The sequence below is a fragment of the Rhinopithecus bieti genome, unplaced genomic scaffold (assembly GCF_001698545.2).
Source record: "Rhinopithecus bieti isolate Rb0 unplaced genomic scaffold, ASM169854v2 scaffold_62788, whole genome shotgun sequence".
NCBI lineage: Eukaryota > Metazoa > Chordata > Mammalia > Primates > Cercopithecidae > Rhinopithecus > Rhinopithecus bieti.
This window is the reverse complement of record NW_016823884.1, coordinates 359578-382413: the sequence shown is the minus strand read 5'-3', so window position 1 is coordinate 382413 and position 22836 is coordinate 359578. Positions and strand designations below refer to the sequence as shown.

The 22836-nt window shown below is 39.9% G+C and overlaps 1 protein-coding gene and 1 pseudogene across 2 annotated transcripts in view; one reads left to right on the top strand and one right to left on the bottom strand.

Annotated features, from left to right (window-relative positions):
• The window catches only part of CPE (carboxypeptidase E), a 116277-nt gene that overhangs the window by 16903 nt on the left and 76538 nt on the right, over nt 1-22836 (bottom strand). The window contains exons 2-3 of the mRNA XM_017861956.1: nt 14918-15114; nt 11682-11849 (exon numbers count right to left, since the gene is read on the bottom strand). Coding sequence (XP_017717445.1) covers nt 11682-11849; nt 14918-15114 — 365 coding nt within the window. The remainder of the gene's footprint in view (nt 1-11681; nt 11850-14917; nt 15115-22836) is intronic.
• Nucleotides 7863-8873, top strand: LOC108521931 (nucleophosmin pseudogene; annotated as a pseudogene). The gene has a single exon (XR_001883317.1). The product of XR_001883317.1 is annotated as a nucleophosmin pseudogene (transcript).

The following is a 22836-nucleotide window of genomic DNA, read 5'->3' as shown; positions in this document are numbered from 1 at the left end:
AATATGATGCTCTATAATTAGATGTCTTTGGTTCTTAAATTATGATGAAGCGCTATTCAGTTTTCTTCACAACTCTAGCTATTAAAGTCAGGGTAAACAATAAATGGCTGGGTATGTTTTAGTTGACTCTGCTTTCAGGCCAAGGCTCATGTACTGAGCCCAGATAACACTGGAGGTGACCAGGCTGAAGGGCTCAAGAGCAGATGACAAACGACTTAGAGAAAGAATTCTGGGAGAGCAAGAGAGAGCTTTTATTCAGAGAGGTTCAGAAGAACCAGGAGAGCATGGATCTCGAGCAAGTGCACGTGTCTCAGGTACCTCCAGCATCTAAACGGCTTTGTAAGAACGAAGTTCCTTCCCACCACCCGCTCCTGAAGCACACACACCCCAGGCCTGGATCAGCTCACATGGGAATATGAATTTCTTTTCTTTTTTTTCTCACAACTATACAAAGGAGGAGGAATCTGCATTTCTAAGCACTGATTCCCTGTTCCATCAAACAGAAGAATGTATCTTGACATTAAGAACCTCTATAAGGAATACAAATACAGATAACAGGCTGAGAAGGGGAAGAGGGTAGAGGAATGTGTAATAACAGTAATGAAATGCCTACTATATCTTTTGTACCATGCTGGATCAAAACACTGTCTCACACTTATGGACAAAAATGTAAAAAGGCGATGAACCAGACACAGGCAATATCATCCCATGATGATGAAGTAAGTTTACTAAAGATTTAGTGTAAACTGACCTTGCTTATGTTCCAAAAAGGGACTAGTCCTTAATTTTCATGTATTTCTCTTTAATTTATCTCTATGAAAAGAAGTCACATTGAGTTTGTTTTAAATAAAAGCTCTTATTAAAAGATAGTACCATGAACATGCCTCTTTTAAATAAGTGTTGCCTAAGCCAGAAATACAAAAACATCTAATATAGAGATTATGCAAATATTCAGGTTCAGCTGGGGAAGGAGAAGGTAGTGCTGGCTAGAAGTAACGGTGCTTGCACAAAGTTGACAATCAAATACCCTGTCAACATGAGTTGATTTCACCATTCTTCTATGATAGGTGGAAGGAATTATTTTCTTCATTTCTCAGATTTAACAGAGACAGCACAGGCAAGTCAATGCAAGCAATGGGGAAAGCTTGTAGGCTAATATGGGGCCTCCGCTTCCAGAAGTTTTCCATTTCTGTCTCAGCCCCCATGGTTTATTACACAGGACTGCCCTCTTTCACCTGGGGTTACCCCAGTCTGCTGCCTTTCTGGCTCTCTCTCTCTCATGAAAGACAATTTTCAGGCTGAAACAGTGATATGTATCCATGACTCAGAAGCAGGAAAGCCTAAGTCACTCACTTATCAGGTTCTGCCAGGGTCCTCAGCCTTTGGTAGCCTTTGTCTCAGACTGTTGCAGTAGGTAGCTAGCCAGACATGAGCAGGGCAGGAGAGGGCCCTCCCCCAACACCAGGAATGTCAGGCAAACATTAGGTAATGAGCAGGAGGTTGTTAAACTGCCTCTCTAAAATAATAATTGGTTGCAGCAGGCGCCAGGGAAAGGCAGTCTCCCAACAGATTAAAAAACCTGAAACGGGTGATCAGCAGCTTCCCAATAAGATCTCAGGAGCTGGGCAAATGGGCTCATGCATGTGCACTGAGAGGTAAAATGGCAGAGTTTAACTGGTATACTACCTTCCTCTAGGAACACTGGACTGGTAAGGGATGAGCGCCTCAAGTGAGCATGTGCACAACTTCAGTAAACACACTGAGCATGCGCCCCTCACAAGTGTTGCCAGGCCACTGCACATGCAGACACCCCAACGGAGGAATTAGGGGAAAAGGGACATAACCTCCCAGAAGCATAAGCATACCAACCTATAAAGCCCCAAGTCAAAAAGTCAAACAGGGCACTTGATCTCTCAAGTTGCCCACTTGGCCCACTTCCAAGTGTACTTTACTTCCTTTTATTCCTACTCTAAAGCTTTTTAATAAATGTTCACTCCTGCTCTAAAACCTGCCTCAGTCTCTCGCTCTGCCTTATGTTTCTCAGTTTAATTCTTTCTTCTGAGGAAGCAAGAATTGAGGTTGCTGCAAACCCATATGGATTCATCAGTGGTAACATACTTTGGTGCCACATGACTTGGGTATGTTTCCCAGTGGTAAAAGACCTCTATGCCTCACCTCCTTTGGCTGGAGGCATTCAACCCCTGTATGCAGTTTCCTTCTCTCTTTTTGCCTCCTGCTTACTGACCAACCCCTAGAACAATTCTTCTCAGCCACAGTGGCTCTGCTCCCCACAAGCTGATCACTCAGTTCACACTAATGGGTGGCTCATAAGGGTGGAAGGAACTTGGAGTTCACACCAAGTAGAATTGAGACACTAATGGCCCTCCTGGACAGGAGGCTCACAAGAGTGGTAGAACTAAAGCCTACTGTGCCGTGTTTGGGGTTTCCTCTGGTTTTTCAACTAAAGTTGGCTCTTTCCCCAAAACCACAACCTATTCTCCTTTTTTCTCCACCTATTCACCTCCTATTCACCTTTGTATTCTCAAATGGCCTTGTGCACCAGCTAGACCATCTGCCTCAGAGGCAAGTCTGCTTCTTGTTTGCTTTCATGTCACATGCCATGTAACTTCTTAAACACACAATCATTGTTATTTGTGTGCCCATGTCTCTTGCTGCATTTGTGCAGCAGCAAAGACACAGGCTCCCTTGCAGATATCCCCTGAGATTTATACTTGTTCTTACCTACCAGCTCAGATGACCTCCAACTTGTCCCCTGTCTGGTGGCATATTGCCAGGATAGATACAAATTGGAATCCCAGCCCTTATGACTCACCATATACTTTTTGTTCCTGTTATGCTCCAGGGCTAAGTTTTCCAGTGGCTTTTGAAGCACTTTGTCTGCCTGCATAAGGCCTCATGGTAGCCCTTTAAGGATCTCACTTCCCTGCTTTTTTTGAGTTAGTGCCCCTTTGAAAGGAGGGAAAATTCTTCCTTTGCCATTTATGAGTTCTTACCTCAAGCCCCAAGTCCTCCAGAGGTTACTACTTTATGTCAAGAGGGCAAATAAACGTTGCCATTTCACTAGCATCTGAAGGCCTTCAGTGAGTTTTATCTCACTTCCTCCCATTGCCTCCATTTCTCTAATCATTTCCACGCCCTTCTTAACATGCACCAAGACCTTCAAGGTCATATTCGAAGGGAGGGAAATCCAGCCACCTTGTGGCAGTTAGCTGAAAAACAGGTTTCTTATCTACTTAAAGAACATGGGAAGGAAATCTGAAAAAAGGGATAATCATTTTGTTGCTACAAGAGTCACCATAAAATGATGGACACTGTTTACTCCAGTATCTCTTCTGTTCTCAAGTGAGTAATTGTATGAGATGGAACCAAGGTAATGAGTACATAGTAAGACTGGTTCATTCCAGAACCCTAATGACAAATGGGAGATGCCTATTCAGGATAACAGGAAAGTAAGAGGGGATGCCTTTGTTTTCCTTTTTCCTATTTTTCTCCTCTGTTCCCTCTTTGCAGGTGGGCAACCACATCTCTATACCACGGGATATGCCCCTCAGATGCATCCCCAAAACCTGGGAAATGTTTGACTCCCCCAAACCTTTAAATAAAACAAAACACAACACAACAAAACAAACACTATTTGTCCTTTGTAATACGGCTTGGCCTAAAAATGAACTGGGAGAAAATACAAAAGTCAGCCTTGGAACCCAGTGCCTTTATGCAGGAAATCCTCAAATCAGCCTCCTCAGTGTTTTATAACTGAGAGCAGAATAAGGAGGATAGAGATAAGGAGAAGGAAAAATGTAGAAACAAGAGGGATGCTCAACTATTGGCTGCTTTTATAAGCTCTCCAACCCCCATCCAGGTTGCTCTAAAAACACTCCTTCAGGTAACTGCCATTGGTGTGGGAAGCCAGGCTACTGAAAGGCAAACTGCCCCAATGAGACAAATGAGAAGAAGCCAAGCATAGCTTGCCCCCTCTGTCACAAGCTTAGCTACTGGAAATTGGATGCCCTGAGGGCCAAAGGGCTCTGGGACAAACTCCCAACACCTAATGGTCTTGAGCTGAAGGGGTTCTCTGCTCTGGCTGGCTTCCAAGTCATCGACAAGACAAAGCCAAGAGAAACTCCTGGAGGAGTAAAATTATAAATTTCCCTTTGGGATTTAAGAGCTGCCTACTCTATGCTAATCTCCTTATGTGAGAAACTCTCCTCCAAATTCTGCCAGGTAATGGGGGCAAATGGCACCTCCTCCCTCCAAAAGAAAAGATTCACTCTCTTCTGGGCAAAAATATGCCTTCCAAGATGGGTGCCTGATTAATATTTACCCAACCTCTAAATTCATCTTGTCCTCTAATAACGCTATTTCTCCTAGAAAGCTACCTAAATCTTAAATAACTTCACCCTAGCCAGTCCTACCTCAAGGATAAAGAACTAGCCCACATTTATTCAGACAAGCCCCAGCAAAAATCTAACTGAGCAATCTCTTGACGGGGGATAACCTCTACAATATGCAGATAACCTCCTTCTTCTCTGCTCCTCCTTCACAATCCTCACACAGCAACATACAGTACAGACCTTAACTTCCTAACAGAAGGAAAATGACTTTAATCTAATTCAAAGGTTATAAAGAGAAAAAGGTATCTTTGGTAAGGAAGATTATAAAGAACAGAAGTTTTATATGAGAAAGGATCTTGTACAGTAAATTCTTGTCCTAAAGTAAAATGACTGGTTGTTAAAAAGAGGGATGTTTAGGACAAATCCGAAAGTCCAAGCATGTCATAGATAGTCTGTGTAAGTTGTGAAAAGATTTGTGAAAGGGAATTTATTTTAAAAAAGTTATACAGTTTTAAAGGTTATTAGGCCTACTAAATGCTTCATAAACTGCTACTCTGACTCTTAACTGAACAACTTGCTGCCTTTAAAGCTACATAAGGCCTGGGGACATACAGAGTTAGCCATGTGTCCTAGATGCTGGAAAGGGTCAAACCTTTTCTGCATTTCTGTCTAGTGTCCTAAGCTCCAAACCTAGTACATAGTCAGAATCACTTACTTAGCAGGTTTTTCACAAAAAGTAAAAGTTGCTAAGAGTTAACAGTGTAGCATATTCTTGAGAATACTGGAAAAGTTTTACATGCAAGGCATGTAAGGAAAGTAGAATGTGGTTTTAGTAAAAGATTATAAGAAGGCATGGAAATGTGGATTTTTTTGGCCTAGTTTAGAGAGTTAAAGGATTTTTTTAAGTTAGATAGGATAAAACTGAACGTTTGAGCAAGTTGTGGAAGGTTTGTGAAAGATTAATCTTGTAAAAAAAATCTGTGCATAATCACATTGGCTAAGTTAAAGGAATGTTATTCCGTTTTTCCATAAATTGAAAAGCACAACAGAGTTTTAGTAAAGCATTGATCTACTCTTTACAAATGTGTTATTTATATGTGTTCCAAAATTATGCAAAACTCCTATAATTCTGATATAACTTAGTATATATTATCGGTAATAATTATAATTGTTATGCTACATAATTGTATGCCACAGAGATAACAAATTTTCTTGGCATCTCTGTCTTTGACTGAGGCTGCCCTAAGACTTTTTCTCATTCACAGATAATTGTTGTCTTGTTTTAATCCTCTTTAAAAGGTGGCCTTTATAATCAGCTATAGGACTCTGACAGGCACTCTTGAATGCAGGTTGCTGATAACTTTAAAGATTGTAACATTAGAATATAGAAAGAACTTTCAGGACTCTCATGGAGAGCTGAAGTGTTCATGAATATCAAGCAGAACAGGAGTTAACTGCATGGACTGAACTAATTAAGAAGACTAAAATAATCCTTTTGTGACTTTTTGCTTAAAACATTGCTGATCCTTTGTTTTTCAGTCAAGAAAACTTTCTTTTGAGCTATTTACAGCTTTTAAAAATAAGTACTCCTATAAACAAAATTTAGAGCCTATTTCTCTCTACCTGATTTCTCCAGAATTTGGAAACTATTTGTGAGTATTCTTAACTTTTGGCAACACAGTTATTTGCATAAATACAATAGTAATCTGTTTTCTTTTGCAAAAGGGCACAATTGGAGAAACTGGTTATTTTACCAAGAGTTTGACTGGAAAGGCATGCTCTACTTTAAGGAATCAAATTTGATTTATAGAGCCAATAAAAACCCCTTGGGAAAACTGGCCTCATACCTTGTCTACACAGTCCCTGTACAGTGTTTCTGATCCATGGGGAGTAAAGAATGTCACTTTCTGAAAGGCCTAGGAGCCCTAGGTTATCTTGGGACCTCAAGGGGAGAGGAATTTACCCAACTCATCCCGGTATTTGACGGCAGAAACCCATGGCTGGGCTCAAGGCATTTAAGAAGTCTTATCTGAGATTCCTTATGGAACGAAGTTTCATCAAAGCCAATTTTAAAAGGAGCTTATATGGCAAATAATTATTCTTGCTGTGCTTTATGCAAATAATCAGATCAAGTATGATAAGACCAAAGCTTATTTTGCAAACAGATCGGTCCTATCATGATTTGCTTTTAATAAAAATGAGGACTGGAGAGAGAAAAGTTATATTTCAAGAACATAACAGATTATAATCTAATAACTTGGTATTAGATTATATTCTCAGCAGTTGTTTTTGAGTTTTTATCTGCAATTTAGACTAATCTTGCTTATTCCTGTGAACCAACCAGTGATCTCTGGTCACAGCTCAGAAGAAACAAGAGGAATAGGTAATGTAAACCTCTGGATAAATATTCTAATTCTGGGAACACATTGGAATTGGCTAGTAACCCCATCCACTCAAGTCTTAGCAGGCATGACAATAGCCACCAGTTACCTGAGTGTGTTGGCAGCCTCAGGAATTTTTGGAGTTGTCCTCACCCCCTTATTTCATTTTGACATTCTTCTAAATCTAATAAACTGATTTGTCTCCTCTTGCCTTCCGGCCATCAAGCTCCAGATGATCCTCAGTGAAAGATACCATCCTGTCAGTATTCAAGAGTCACCCTTCTACAGAGGACCCCTAGACTTCCCATCAATGAGACATGACAGAGGCAAAATCCCACCCCTGTCTCCCTCAGGCCTGGCTGGATACTGTTTTCACCAATCCATGGAGCCATCCTACTCTGACAGCTAGCAAGAGGTGAAGACCCACAAAACAACCACCACCACCCCTCTTTCAGCAGGAAGCAGTTACAGAAGACTGACGTTTATCTATTTTCCCCAAGTAATTGAGGACTTGGACTCTTGAGGGGGGAAATGTTGTGGTGGGTAGGTAGTCAGACATAAGCAGGGCAAGAGAGGGCCCTCTGACCACCAGGAATGTCAGTCAACCATCAGGTGATGGTCAGGCAGTTGTTAAACTGCCTCTGTAACATAATAATTGGTTGCAGCAGGTGCCAGGGAAAGGCAGCCCCCAACAGACAGAAAAGCCTAAAACTGGTGATCAGCTTCCTGATAAGATGGCAGGAATTGGGCAAGTGGGCTCAAGCATACTAAGAGGCAAAATGGGAGGGATTAACTGGTATATGACTTTGTAGGAACACTAAACTGGTAAGGGAAGAACAACTCAAGTGGGCATGCATACAACTTCAGTAATCACACTGTGAATATAGTGCCTACCAAGTGCTGGGAGGCCACCATGCATGTGGACAGCCCAGCCCAAGTGGAGAATCAGAGGGAAAGAGACACAATCCCCCACTCCCTTGGAAGCATGCCAATGTATAAAATCCCAAGTCAAAGGTCAAACAGTGCACTTGAGCCCTGGTGTGATTCCATCCTGCGCAGCTGTTCTCTGGAGCAGTATTCGTTTCTCTCCATCCGCCTTCTCTCCCACCTAAGTGCGTGCCGCCACCTGATGGGAGATTCGATGGACATGGACTTGAGCCCCCTGAGGCCCCAGAACTATCTTTTCAGTTGTGAACTAAAGGCCGACAAAGATGATCACTTTAAGGTGGATAATGATGAAAATGAGCACCAGTTATCTTTAAGAATGGTCAATTTAGGGGCTGGTGCAAAGGATGAATTGCACATTGTTGAAGCAGAGGAAACGAATTACAAAGGCAGTCCAATTAAAGTAACACTGGCAAATTTGAAAATGTCTGTACAGCCAACGGTTTCCCTTGGGGGCTTTGAAATACCACCACCAGTGGTCTTAAGGTTGAAGTGTGGTTCAGGGCCAGTGCATATTAGTGGACAGCACTTAGTAGCTGTGGAGGAAGATGCAGAGTCAGAAGATGAAGAGGAGGAGGACGTGAAAGTCTTAAGTATATCTGGAAAGCGATCTGCCCTTGGAGATGGTAGCAAGGTTCCACAGAAAAAAGTAAAACTTGCTGCTGATGAAGATGATGATGATGATGAAGATGATGATGATGATGATGATTTTGATGATGAGGAAGCTGAAGAAAAAGCACCAGTGAAGAAATCTATACGAGATACTCCAGCCAAAAATGCACAAAAGTCAAATCAGAATGGAAAAGACTCAAAACTATCATCAACACCAAGATCAAAAGGACAAGAATCCTTCAAAAAACAGGAAAAGACTCCTAAAACACCAAAAGGACCTAGTTCTTAGAAGACATTAAAGCAAAAATGCAAGCAAGTATAGAAAAAGGTGGTTGTCTTCCCAAAGTGGAAGCCAAGTTCATCAATTATGTGAAGAATTGCTTCTGGATGACTGACCAAGAGGCTATTCAAGATCTCTGGCAGTGGAGGAAGTCTCTTTAAGAAAATAGTTTAAACAATTTGTTAAAAATTTTCCATCTTATTTCATTTCTGTAACAGTTGATATCTGGCTGTCCTTTTTATAATGCAGAGTGAGAACTTTCCCTACCGTGTTTGATAAATGTTGTCCAGGTTCCATTGCCAAGAATGTGTTGTCCAAAATGCCTGTTTAGTTTTTAAAGATGGAACTCCACCCTTTGCTTGGTTTTAAGNTATTTCATTTCTGTAACAGTTGCTATCTGGCTGTCCTTTTTATAATGCAGAGTGAGAACTTTCCCTACCGTGTTTGATAAATGTTGTCCAGGTTCCATTGCCAAGAATGTGTTGTCCAAAATGCCTGTTTAGTTTTTAAAGATAGAACTCCACCCTTTGCTTGGTTTTAAGCATGTATGGAATGTTATGATAGGATATAGTAGTAGTGGTGGTCAGACATGGAAATGGTGGGGAGACAAAAATATACATGTGAAATAGAACTCAGTATTTTCATAAAGCAAAAAACAAAAAACAGTGCACCTGATCTCTCAAGTTGCCTTGCTTCCAAGTGTACTTTACCTCTTTTCATTCATGCTGTTAACTTTTTAGTAAACTTTCACTCCTGCTCTAAAACTTGCTTTAGTCTCTCACTCTGCCTTATGCTTCTTGGTCGAATTCTTCTGAGGAGGCAAGAATTGAGGTTGCTGCAGACCTGTATGAATTTGCCACCACTAAGAAGGCCAGCCCCCACCTGTAGGCTCAGCCCATGTTTCTGGAATGAATTCTATATATAGGCTGGGGAGTTTTTAAAAGTTTAGACCGATAATCTAAGACTCCCTGTCTCCTGGATCCTTTACCCATCATCCCAATCCCATGATGAACACTTGTCTGGATCCCTGGCTGCTTACTTGCAGTGGCCCTCTTTTTCAAATATTATGATTTGTTTGCTGAGCTGGATTGTGCTTATTCACAACAGGCCCTAGCCTACTGCGTGTCATAATCAAATATTAATCATAATTCTTACAATCAAATGATCAAATTCTAGAATCAAAGGAGAAAACATCTGTATAAACTAATAACATATATAAAGCTGGATGTAACAATAAGCCCATACTGGAAGTATAGATAAAGAACATATAAAAAAAGGAATCTGTCTTGAAGAGTAGAGGATGACTTCACAGAGGGATTGGCATGGAAGGAAAGAAAAGAGAATTCTAGATAGTTGGAGCAGCAACTCATCTGAAGACATAAAATTGTTAGAAAACGGTATGTTTAGGAGCACAAAAGAGTTGGTATGAGTGAAGTCTATAGGGTATCGAAGCCAGGTTAAGGAATAAACCAGCTGGCAGCTTCCAGGGACCAAGCGGCGCTGGAATGACCCAGCAACTAGAATAAAGTGGAGAAATTGTACTTTCTGAGCTCTGACTTAGGAAAGACACTAGACGTCATGGCCAGCAACTAGAATAAAGTGGAGAAATTGTACTTTCTGAGCTCTGACTTAGGAAAGACACTAGACGTCGTGGACACATGAGAGCAGAAATACCCAGAACAATAGAGAAGGAACAGAGGGCTGCTGACAGCAGTTCTTCACCTTTCCTCCAAGATGGGCTCAATTTCTCCTCCAAGTAATTGACAACAATATTGGTTCAAAGATGCACCAAATGTTGAGTGCATATGTAAATGTGTCCACCTAGCCCTGAGCTACATAACAGAGAGTACCAAAAAATTACACTGAAATGTTAATAAAAGTTCCAGGTGCTGGCCTCAAGTATTTTATGTGTATTAAGTCATCCAATCCTTATCCTATGAGGTAGATATTATCACTTCCATATTACAGATGAAGAATCTGAAGCACAGAGAAGTCAAGTAACTTTACAAAGTTCACACAACAAGAATGAAGCCATGATTTACCTCTAGAGTGGCTACCTCTAGAGTCTCCATACTTAACCATCACATTGAGTTTTCACTTTATCTTCTGGGCAGTGGAGAGCTGGTAAGGTTTTTTAAGCAAAAGAGCAATAATTTGTGTGTGAATGTCACTCTGGAAGATTGAGAATTTGAGAAGGCAGAATAGAGTTGGGAGAGGCTGGACATGAAACACGAGTAGCAGGCCACTGAGCCAGTCACAGCAGGAGACCATGGGAGCCTGAGCTGAGGCAGGGGAATGAGTTTGCAGAGGAAGGGAAATGGAAGAGGTGTCAGAGAGATCAAACCACTGAGCGGTGGTAACTGGTGAGGAGTGACAGAGATGGAAAAATCAAAAGCTTTGATGATTGGGATAAATGAAAGAATAGCGGTTCCAAGGGAAAATATTTGTTTCTGGACAACCTGAGCTTGAGGTTTCAAGTTCCACCAGTTAAAGGAACCCAAGTTAGCTGCTAAAACAGAGACATAAAGCTCTGTGGAAAGTCTGGAGTTAGAGGCACGGATCTGGGAGACCTTGTGTAACAGACGACGCTGAAAGTTCAGGTAAGGAGGGAAGCCCAGGGAAGCAGATAAAGGTATCAGATGAGACCCCAAAGATGGCCAGCATGTAAGCCCAGGTAGAAGAAACAGGGAAAAAAACTGAGTAGTGATTTGAAAGGCAGTAGAAGAGGTAGGAGAAAGTAGAGTTTTGTAAAGCAAGGGAGGAGAAAGTTCTGGAAAAGAGAAAAAGAGCAACAGTGTAAATTTGGCAGGAGGAGCTGATCAGATGAGCTAATAAAGGGTCTCTGAGAAGGCCATGGTGACTTTCTAAGAAACCTACAACTGGGTTCCTCCCTATATCTGCACCTCCAACTCCTCTCCACCTACGGCCCAATTCTAGGGGCCAGGACTAACCTCACGGCAGCAGCCCTTCCAGCCTTGACTTTCAAAGCCACAGTTAACCACTCCATACGAGCTGTGATGTTACTCCTCTGTCCTTCATGATGATGAAGATATTGGAACATATTTCCTTAGGCTAGAGATGAACCTAAGAAGACTATCCCGTGGTCACTACCTTTGTGTTTTGATCCACAATTTTCTTCATATTTTTCAACAGATGATTATTTGGACCACCTTCTTTCTCATTCACGTACACTATCCTATCCAGGTCTGGAAAGTTCCGGTTCAGATCTATTCCCTGGGCATTGCTTCGACCCACAAACCAGTCTTTGAGTTCACCAGGCTAAAAAAAAAAGTCAAAGAGAAAAAATCATCAATTGCTTATTATTGTTGTCACTTTCTATTTAAGGTCTCTATCAATGCTCTTTAAAATAACTATTAAGATTATTTATTTCAACAATGCCCTCCCATATCAGCATTTTTACTACTTTACTTACATAAACATGAAGATATCAAATTTAAAGTACAGTGATGGGCCACATTATGACATTTCTTACCACAACTGACAGACTATACAACAGTGATCCCATAAGATTATAATAGAGGTGAAAAATTCCTATTGCCTGGTGACATTATGATGATCCTGACCCTGACCCTGTGTAGGCCTAGTCTGATATGCGTGTTTGTGTCTTAGTTTCTTTTTTTTTTTTTCCTAAGAGACAGGGTCTCACTCTATTGCCCAGGCTTGGGTGCAGTGGCATAATCACAGCTAACTGTAACCTCAAACTCCTGGGTTCAAGTGATCCTCCTTCCTTGGCCTCCCAAAGCACTAGGACTACAGGTGTGCACAACCATGCTAGGCTAAGTTTTTATTTTTTATTTTTGCTAAAGACAGGGTCTCGCTATGTTCCTCAGGATGGTCTCAAACTCCTGGCCTTAAGCAATCCTCTCCTCTGGGTCTCCCAAAGCACTGGGATTACAGATAGAAATCACTGCACACAGCCTGTGTCTTATTTTTAACGAAACAGTTGAAAACTAAGAAACCATTAAAAGTTTTAAAATAGAAAAAAAGCTTGTAGAATAAGGATATAAAGACAGAAAAGATTTTTGGACAGCTCTACAATGTGTTGTGTGTTTCAAGCTAAGTGTTATTACAAAGAGTCCAAAAGGTTTTTAAAGTTTAAAAGTTTATAAAGTAAAAAAGTTACAGTAAGGTGGCCAGGCGCGGTGGCTCATGCCTGTAATACCAGCACTTTGGGAGGCCAAGGCGGGTGGATCACGAGGATCACGAGGTCAGGAGATCAAGACCATCCTGGCCAACATGGTGAAACCCCATCTCTACTAAAAATACAATGCTGAGGCAGGAGAATAGCTTAAACCAGGGAGTCGGAGGGCGCAGTGAGCCGAGATCATGCCATTGCACTGCAATCTGGTGACAGAGTGAGACTCCATCTCAAAACAAAACAAACAAAAAAAAGTTACTGTAAGATAAGTTTAATTTATCATTGAAGGAAGAAAAATATTTTTTATAAATTTAGTGTAGTCTGAGTGTACAGCGTTTATAAATTCTATAGTAGTGTACAGTAGTGTCCTAGGCCTTCACATTCACTCACCACTCACTCCCTGACTCACCCAGAGCAACTTCCAGCTCCATTTATGGTAAGAGCCCTATCCAAGGGTACTGTTTTTATCTTTTATGCTGTATTTTCACTGTACCTTTTCTATGCTTAGATATACAAATAGTTACTAGTGTGTTGCGGTTGTCTACAGTATTCAGTACAGTAACATGCTGTACAGACTTGTAGCCTAGGAACCGTGGGCTATATCACATAGCCTAGGTGTATAGTAGGCTATACCATGCAGGTTTATGTAGGTGCACTCTAGAATGTTCACAAAACGACAAAATCACCTAACATTGCATTTCTCAGAACACTTCCCCATTATTGAGAGATGCATCACTGTACTTGTTATAGGAATTTTGAAAATATGTTCGATGAATAATATTTTAAATGTTAATAATAAAGAGATATTTATCATCAAATTTCACAATATATATTCACTAGTTATAAATGACCTATTTCCAAGCACATCATTCTATAATTAGATTTAAGTAAAATATTCATTGCCTCTGTAAATCACAGCAACCTATTTTTTAAATATTTAGAAGAATAAATAACTAAAGATTAGAAGCTTAAAATGAATTTAACATGCATTATAGACTAATAACATGTCTGCCTCTTATAGTCTTCATGAAAAAATATGAGCCTAGAACAAAAGTTCTAGGGCTTTATGGTTTGAGGAATTTCTCTCCAGTTTAAACCCTTCATTTACCTAATGGTACAATCTGGAAAATTATTCCAAGATATTTGTTTTATTTTATAATGTGAATTTTCTTGTTTTACTGTTAGATTATATCACATGATAATAGACATATTTCCACATTTTTTAAGTCATGGAAGCTTAGATATCTTAGACTGCGAGGAATAAAATCTATAAGACAGAAAATAGCAATGATAATCTGTTGCCTATATGTCTAAAACTTCTGAATATTACCTTAAAATATTAAATAATTTAATTTTATATATTACTAGAATTTTTCTCTCATAACTTTAGAAATCATATCAATTGTAGATCTATTTACAGAAATTCACTGGGTTTCTTACAATGTCAAACTATGTCATTGGATCTTTTTAACTGTAGATAAGCATACTAAATATTAACTTGAATGTGTTCTCATGTTCCCATAGACTAAGAAAATTATTTTAAACTGTAGAAAACAGCATATATAATGTTCCCCACCATTGTCCAATAAAATAGGAACAAACACCATATATCTTATCTTAAAAAGGCATTACTTTCCAATTCATCTAACAGCGAAGACATATTAAATTATTTTAGTTAAGAGGTAGAGTTTTTGCTTGTTTGTTTTTTAACTTTACTGAGCATATGTAAAAACCAAGTAAACATCAGTAAAACATTATTCTGGCCAAAAGTATTTCGTCCTTAAATTCAGTAGAGGGCGCCGTGACACTAGCTCACCCACATACACCCATGGCGTTACTCTTCAACAAACCGCAGTATTTTTCATATTTGTAGATTTTTAAAAGAAAACTTAGCTAGTCACAAAAGTGGATGAATAATTTATTGAAAAACATAAAACAGAACACTATGTGAACATTAACTTCTTAACACAATTTCTGATTTGCAGTCTTTACTGGAAAAACTCGCCCATCACCCCTTTCATTCTGAGCTGTTTTCTTACCAGTGAGTTGAATAATGAATGCATCACTTATGCCCTCCACTGCACTATCTTTAAGCTTTGTGCGAGGGCATAATTTTTAGATAAATATGTATGTACAAACACACAGAAAATGAAGAAAGCACGCCTGATCTGAGCTGCCTGGCACTCACCTGAGACGCTGCCTTCTCAAAGCCATCTGGGTTCAGGGAAGGCATGATGTGAATGCGGGTACTGTGGATCAGGTTGACAATTGTCTCGTTCCCCTTCTGGTATTCATTGCATAGGTACTGTGCCAAGAAAATGAGCAGTTCCCGTCCAACAGCCTCATTCCCATGCATATTCCCAATGTATTTAAATTCAGGCTCACCTAAAAGATTAACAATAGATAGTTTGGAGATGTTTTCTATGACATACAGTGCCAAATACATTGTATACCTACAAATGTATTATGAATACCTGATGGTTTTTTTCTCCAGCAGCGATGCCTTAAAAAAAAAAAAATCTATCTTAGACATTAAAATACCCCTTCTATCCTTCTATTCCTCTCCTCCCAGCTACCCACCTGTTATGGACTGAATTGTATTCACTCAAAATTAATATGTTGAAGGTCTAACATCCAATGTGACTGTATTAAGGAGGTAATTAGGGTTAAATTAAGTTATAAGGGTGGAGCTCTAATCCCATAGGACTGTCATCTTTATAAAAAGAGGAAGAGACACCAGAGTCCTCTTTCTCTCCTCTGCACAGAGGAAAGACCATGTGAGAGCACAGTGAGAAGGCGGCCGCCTGCAAGCCAGGAAGAGAGGCCTCACCAGAAATCAACCCTTCTGCCACCTTAGTCTTGAACTTCTAGCCTACAGGACTGTAAGAAAATAAATTTCTGTTAAGCCAGCCAGTCTGTGGATATTTTGCTATGGCAGTCTGACAAGACTAATATACCATCTCACCCACAATAACTAATAATAATAATACACTATGTGCCTCCTATTAAACACTGTACTTTGCATGTTTTCTCATTTAATCCTGACCAAACATCTAAAAATAAGTATTATCATCCAACTTCATTTTGCAAATGAACAACCTGAAGTTCAGACTGCTTAAGAAGACTGTCTCCATAGTTATATGGCCTGTGAAGCCAGGATTAAAATGCTAGTCTTCTGGTTTACTTAAAAGTCTATGTTTTTGTTTTTTTGTTTTTATTCCTAAATCATAGTGATTAAGAGGAGCCAGACTGCATGGGTGCAAATCCTAGCACCAATTCTTACTGTCTGGGATTGGGCCAGTTACTTCAGTTCTCTGTGGCTCTGTTTTCCATCTAAAATTAGAGATAACAATAGATTCTAGCCCAAACGGAAGGCTATTATCAGAACTAAATAAAATAATGAATGTAAATGCTTAGAACAGTGCCTGGCAAATAGCAAGTGCTATGTGTTTCCTATAATTATCTTTAATATTATTATTACAACACATTATCTTGTCATTGTGAACTTCCTTGCATTACATAATCTAATTTTCTCTTCACAACAGCCCACTAAAATGTGTAAGGCATATATTTTTATTATCCTCATGGTATAAATCAGCCCAAAGAGGATATATTTTGCTGAAGGGCTCAGGATACTAACAAAAGCCACCATTGCCAGTTTGAGAGACTCTCCATTGCATTTTAGGAGGAGTAATAAAATTGCAGAACGTAGCAGCAAAGTGATCTCAATTAATCCTGTTGTTCTGCTCATTTCTGCTTCATCCATCCCACGGGCCCAATTTCTGCAGTGGAAAGGATTCTCCCTTCTAAAAAATCACTAAGGCTGTTGGTTCTTGGTATAAGAAGTTGGAATTATTTTTCTCCTGGAAACATGTTAACTAAACATTCTTTGCATGAGATTCCTGAGTGTCTGATTTAAGTGACTATTCACCCCAGAAAACTACATCCTTGTGGTGACCTCTCAGCCTGAGCTTCTGCTAATCTTAATCTAAGGATCAGGTGGGAGCAGGATCAGGGCTATTTATACCCCCCCTCAGTTTTTACTTTGAGGGAGAGTCTCTATTAAAATCACCCCTAGGGACTTGCCCAGAAAGTAAGAGAAGAGATGAGGATGTGTGAGAAGAGATGTTTCCTTGGCTTCTGATTTCAAAGGTAATAATAACCTTCTTCCTTTCTGTAAACTTACGCAGTTTATACCTTCATTTATGCAATGTATTCATTTGATTGAGGCACAGGAGAAACTGCAGCAGCCCATTAGAGAGAGAGACAGAGAGAGAGAGAGAGAGAGAGAGCAAGTAGCCAGAGGAATATTAGAAGCCGGCCTCACAAGGTTTTTTGAAAAAGTTGCACTAAGGAGGCATTTTGGTCCTGCTTCCTTCCCCAAAACAACTTCGAGGCTTCACGTCACTCAAAGCTTGGCCCACAACCCCTAATTACACTGAAAATTTTTATAACTTCTCTGTGTTTAAATCTTTTTTTAATCAATTAAAGAAGAAACAACAAACCCATAGTTACTAAAGCCACATTTGCCGCCAGATGTCTGGTTTAGCTAGCACAGTATATTTGTGTTTGAATGTGAATGCTTTGGGATACAGCATGCTCCCCCTAGTTCTGCCACAGGCTACGCCATTCCCTACTGCTGCTTTACTCATTTATGTTTGCAACTCCTGATTTTCAGACTCAGAAATGTATGACATGGTTTCTTTTCAAATCTGCAGATTTCTCTCATCAAAAACCTCCCCCAATATATCTATATATTTGTGAGGAGGTAGTAACAATAATGACAATAACAATGCTTTAGGTTGACATGAAGACAGGACAACAAAGATCATTATATTGAAGATATTAATGTATGGAAATAAAGTGCAAGACACAGATGACAGCAAAAGAAAAGGCAAGTGTATCTCTAACCCTGTCTGTCCTCAGGAATAAATTAGATCACTATATAATGTTATCACTAGAATACAGAAGAGCTATGTTCCTTTACGCCAACTGACATGACTTGTGAGATGGGGAAGCGCTGCATTGTTTAAATACAGCATTTGCTAGACATACGTGCAAATCCCAGGGTCAGACACTACATGGGATCCAAAAGCAAATATGTCAGCATTCCTAAACTGAAGGAATGTAGTCTGGAGGAAGACTGAGACATGCAATGGACAATGTTCAGGAGTGAGGCAACGGTGAAGGAATGTTGGATATGTAACTAAACTGCTTCGAGGTTCCAATCCGGGATGTTCCTCCCACCCCTCTGGCCTCTCTCCAGCTCTTTTCCCTCTCAAAGCCAAAGCTTTCTTTTTAAAACACAACCCTCTTCAGGTCACCTCCACCTAAGAACCCATCAGTAACTTCCCCTTTGCTTTCATGATAAAGACCAAAATTCTTTACAAGATCTTGAACCTCCACGTGGTTTGGCATGGTGCCTCTCGCCTCCTGAGAGGCCTTTCCCTCCTGTGTTTCAGCCATCCTTCTTTCAGCCATGGGACTCATGCTTATAATGCTCTCTGCTTCACATATTCACACACTTTATCTGCAAAGCCTTCTAAGTATGGCTAAATACGGCTTCCTTGGAGTATCTTTAGTCTAGGTCCAGTTCCTTTGTTATTTTTCTTTTTTCTTTTCTTTTCTTTTTTTTTTCTTTTTTTTTTTTTGAGGCAGAGACTCACTCTGTCACCCAGGCTAGAGTGCAGTGGCACAATCATGGCTCACTGCAGCCTCGAACTCCCGGGCTCAGGTGATCCTCCCACATCAGCCTCCTGAGTAGCTAGGACTATGGGTGTGCACCACCATGCCCAACTAATTGTTTTGTAGAGATGAGGTTTTGTCATGTTGCCCAGGCTGGGTTTGTTATTTTTAATACCTCAGTTTGAAAATATACATTCATTAATGCAGTTACTTGATTAACCCCTCTCTCGCCCAGACTGTAAGGTCTATTAGTCCTGGGATGGGATCTGTTTCAGCTCACTAGTGTGTCACCTGTGCCCCCACATAAAGTCTGGAACATAGTAGGGATTTGCATTCTTGTGAGAATGAGATAAGAATAAATTCTAAGCTTAAATATCAGTTCAATGAATTTGTGAACGAATGAGTAAATGAATGGTCTTGCTTTTCAATCCCATACTTGCAGCAGCGTGGCTGACAGTAGACCTGGCCCTTGAGACAGAGGTGCAGCTGCAGACGCTTGAAAACCCTCTGGAACAGTGAAGGGAATAAAGGAGTAACTGAAGGGGACTTGAGGCAGGTTCAAGGAGGCTGCACCCCGGGTGGAATATCAGGAGGCCTCAATGGCTCATTGCTCTAGCCAACATCCCCTGGTAGGAATGGAAACTCTTCTTTGGGAATGAAGGAAGCAGTATTGTGAACAGCCGATTTCCCATCAAGAAGATTAATCTCCATGGTCACCACAAAACGTCTCCAGGCGAGCAGCTCCCCAAGGCTATTTTTGTCGTAAAGTCTAAACAACAGATTCTGAAGAAATTTTTCTTTCAGAATCCTTAATACAGAAATAGCAATAAAATTGAAGACTTTCGATTTTGAATGGCCCTCTCTGAGTCAACACATTCTTTACCTTAGACTTTTTTTTAAGCAAAGCAGTGAGTTTTTCATCATCAATTTTCTTTTCTGTGTAAATGGATGACGTTTGCCTTCCTGTTTATAGTGTATACACAGAAGAACAAACTATAGGTTTAACAGGTTGCAGCTGCCAGGTACGTGGATCCGGCTGGTAATGTACACGTCCCTGTGAGTTAACTCATCTTTCTCCTAGCAACGGGGTAGGGGAGCGGAGAAGACGGGGAGAAGCACTACCCTCAGGACATTGGGGATGGTAGTTTTTACATTCATCTTATTTTTTTCACTAATTCATTTTCCTTTTTACACAGTAATCCTGAGTTCCTGAAGTTGCAATTGAGGAATCATCATATTTGCACAGGTTTCAGTTCATAGGCTCAGCAAGCACCTTTTCCCCATTGTGTCAGTTTTCCCACAATTTCATGTAATCATCCAGCATTCCAGTTACTTCACATGGCACACAGTCATCCATCAAGCCGTTATTAAAAGACGATCAACTCACAAACCAAATCCAGCCTGGCTGGGCCGAGTTTCTATCTTTTTCCATCTGTATCACAGAACAATTAATGTACCTGGTTGGGTTTGCATTGTCGTCAGAATAAGATAAGAATAAATTCTAAGCTTTAAAAATATCCACAGTTTTAATTAAGGCAGAAATAGCTGCATAAATTTCCAAACCAGAGCAGGCAGATTATTTTAAGTCCAGACTTGTAACTCTTAACTTGCCCCAATTAATATGATTTGAAATAACTAAATCAGTAAAAAGGCAGCTTTAAAGAAGTCTCTTGCCTCAACAATAAAATGTTACTGTTTTACACCCCAGAAACTACATCCATGTGGGTGAAATTTGAAACTGGAGGCAAGTTAGCAATGTTCCCAAATGGTAAAAGGAATTTATGCCTTAAAGTGACCAGAGAGCCACTGAAACAGAAGACCACAGGTCAGTAGGATGAGCATGAAATAAATGATCAAATAAAAAGACAAAAGTAAAAAATAATATTGTCTTCCATTCCTATGAAAAGAAAATTTACTTTCACTATGTTTTTTGACCCTATGATCAGTCTGTCTACATATCTAATGTTTTCTTCTCCTTTTGGAAATAACAGACAGGCTGATCACTAGGCACAGTCATTGAACAGATAATCTGAAGACCCCTTTCAAATCTTACAGCCAATTATTCAATGGCCTTTCTACAGGAAGAAAACAGCAGAGGGAAAATATCCAATGGGAAATGAAATAACAAATGTGAATGTGGGTTGTAAATTGTGAAATTCTACGTAAGAAGTGGAGCATCATTATTTAGAGGGAAAAAAAGTAGGTTAAGGGTATTTTAAGAAAGAACCTGATTATAGTAACAGAATTCTCCCATCTTTTACCCTGAAAATAGAGAAGAAACTCACTCTGGGATGAATCTATTCTTCCTCCAACAACAAATTTTTGCCAAAATATAGGTCCACTAATTCATTTGGAAGTTACATATTTAACTCACTGATTACATAATTCTCGGAGCTGGTGACAATTTCAAAATATGTGTTCCTGGTACATGTAATAAACTGAACATAATGCTGAATAATGACAGTGTAATTTCCACAGGTAAAACCCCATTTTTCAAAGATATCATGATAAAATGTACACAAAAGCAGTGATTTTGAAAAATAGACAAACAAACGGCTATATAAGCCTCACAATCACTGCACTGATTTGATTTACAAACTGCTATACAAGCAAGTTGGAAACATCTTTGGAACAGATGGGCCATTTCATCAATGATCCTCCCTCAGTGATAAACCTGAGGTTAAAACATTAGTGCTACTAATTGTTTCCCCTTGTTTGACATTCTAACCTATTATAGCCTGTAAATCATTCTTGGAGAAACTGAATCCTAGAAGTTTCCTAGACCTGGTCAATAAGAACATCATTAATTGGCTCATGTTTTAGCACATTTTAGCAGCCTAAAAATGCTGGGCATATTCCTAAAGGAAATGCAAGTCTCCAGGGGTCCAGTAAACAACACGAGGGGGTAGTATGGTTATAAAACAGATTACTCCTTTACAGAAGAAATGAGGAAAAAGTAAAGAAAGAAGGGGGGAAACGAAACCAAGAAAAGGCAAAGGAAAAAAAATGATTGCAAAAGAAATGACAGAGTATAGAAACATTATATTCTCTCTTGCTTCTTCCTTCCTTCAGAGTGAAATTTAGAAGACAACCAAATCAACATGATATCTTAAAAGTTAAATCTCATTTCATCTGGTTTTTAATGGGCAGTCAAGATGGAATATATTACAGAATTTTCTGCAGAGACGTATTACAGAATCATTTTGTAATATTAATTATGCATTTGCTATTAATATAAAGTTATCTTACATATGACATCTAAAATATTCCTACTAAGTTTCTAATTGAAGAAAGAGAGGTAAGCAAAAGAACAGAAGGTATTTCCAGCTTCACAAGTTTATAAAATAATGTCAGAGTTACAATATTAGCAGCAATGCCTTAACTTTCTGAAATGAAAGTATTTGATGCCTTAACAAAAGAAAGCTACAGACTTTTTACAAATACCCCATACACAGTGGTGTGCTGATAAATGTCTCACACTCAGCTCTAATTTGTAGCATTGCCTACTTCCATGGTGTAAATACTCCCACCCTGGCCAATTTGAAGTTACCAACTTGGCTCATAAATTTCCTGAAAATTAAAAAAGGCTCTCATATGCCAGTAAAAGCCTACTCCAGCCCACCACTGCATGTAGAAAGCAATTATTTGGGACAGATGGCTTTTGGTTTCTCCAAAGATTCTCCAAAAGGGGAAACTGAGGTCTAAGAAATCTGAAGAATTTTGAAACACATTATAAGAAATATAATGAAGCTACAGCCTGGAACAGTGGCTCACGCCTGTAATCCCAGTACTTTGGGAGGCCATGGCAGGTGGATCACGAGGTCAGGAGTTCAAGACCAGCATGGTCAAGATGGTGAAACCCTGTCTCTACTAAAAATACAAAGATTAGCCAGGCATGGTGGTGGGCGCTTGTAATCCCAGCTACTCAGGAGGCTGAGGCAGAGAATTGCTTAAACCCGGGAGATGGAGGTTGCAATGAGCTGAGATCGCACCACTGCACTCCAGCCTGGGTGACAGAGTGAGCCTCCGTCTCAAAAAAAAAAAAAAAAAAACTTTGCTGGGCATAGTGGTCCACGCCTGTAGTCCCAGCTACTGGGGAGGCTGAGGCAGGAGAATCCCTTGAACCTGGGAGGCGGAGCATGCAGTGAGCCGAGATCGCGCCACTGTACTCCAGCCTGGGCAACAGAGCAAGACTCCATCAAAAAAGAAAGAAAAAGAAAAAGAAAAGAGAAAAGAAAGAGGGAGGGAGGGAGGGAGGGATCCACATTGTTGTGTTCTGGACCTAATTTTAGCATAAACATTACAACTTTAGCTCTCCTTGTGATGTAACATTAATGTAAACATTAAACTGTTACAAATTTTAGCTCTCCTAGAAAGTAAATGCTTTATTGCTATCCTCCCTCAATTCCAACTTCCTTCTTG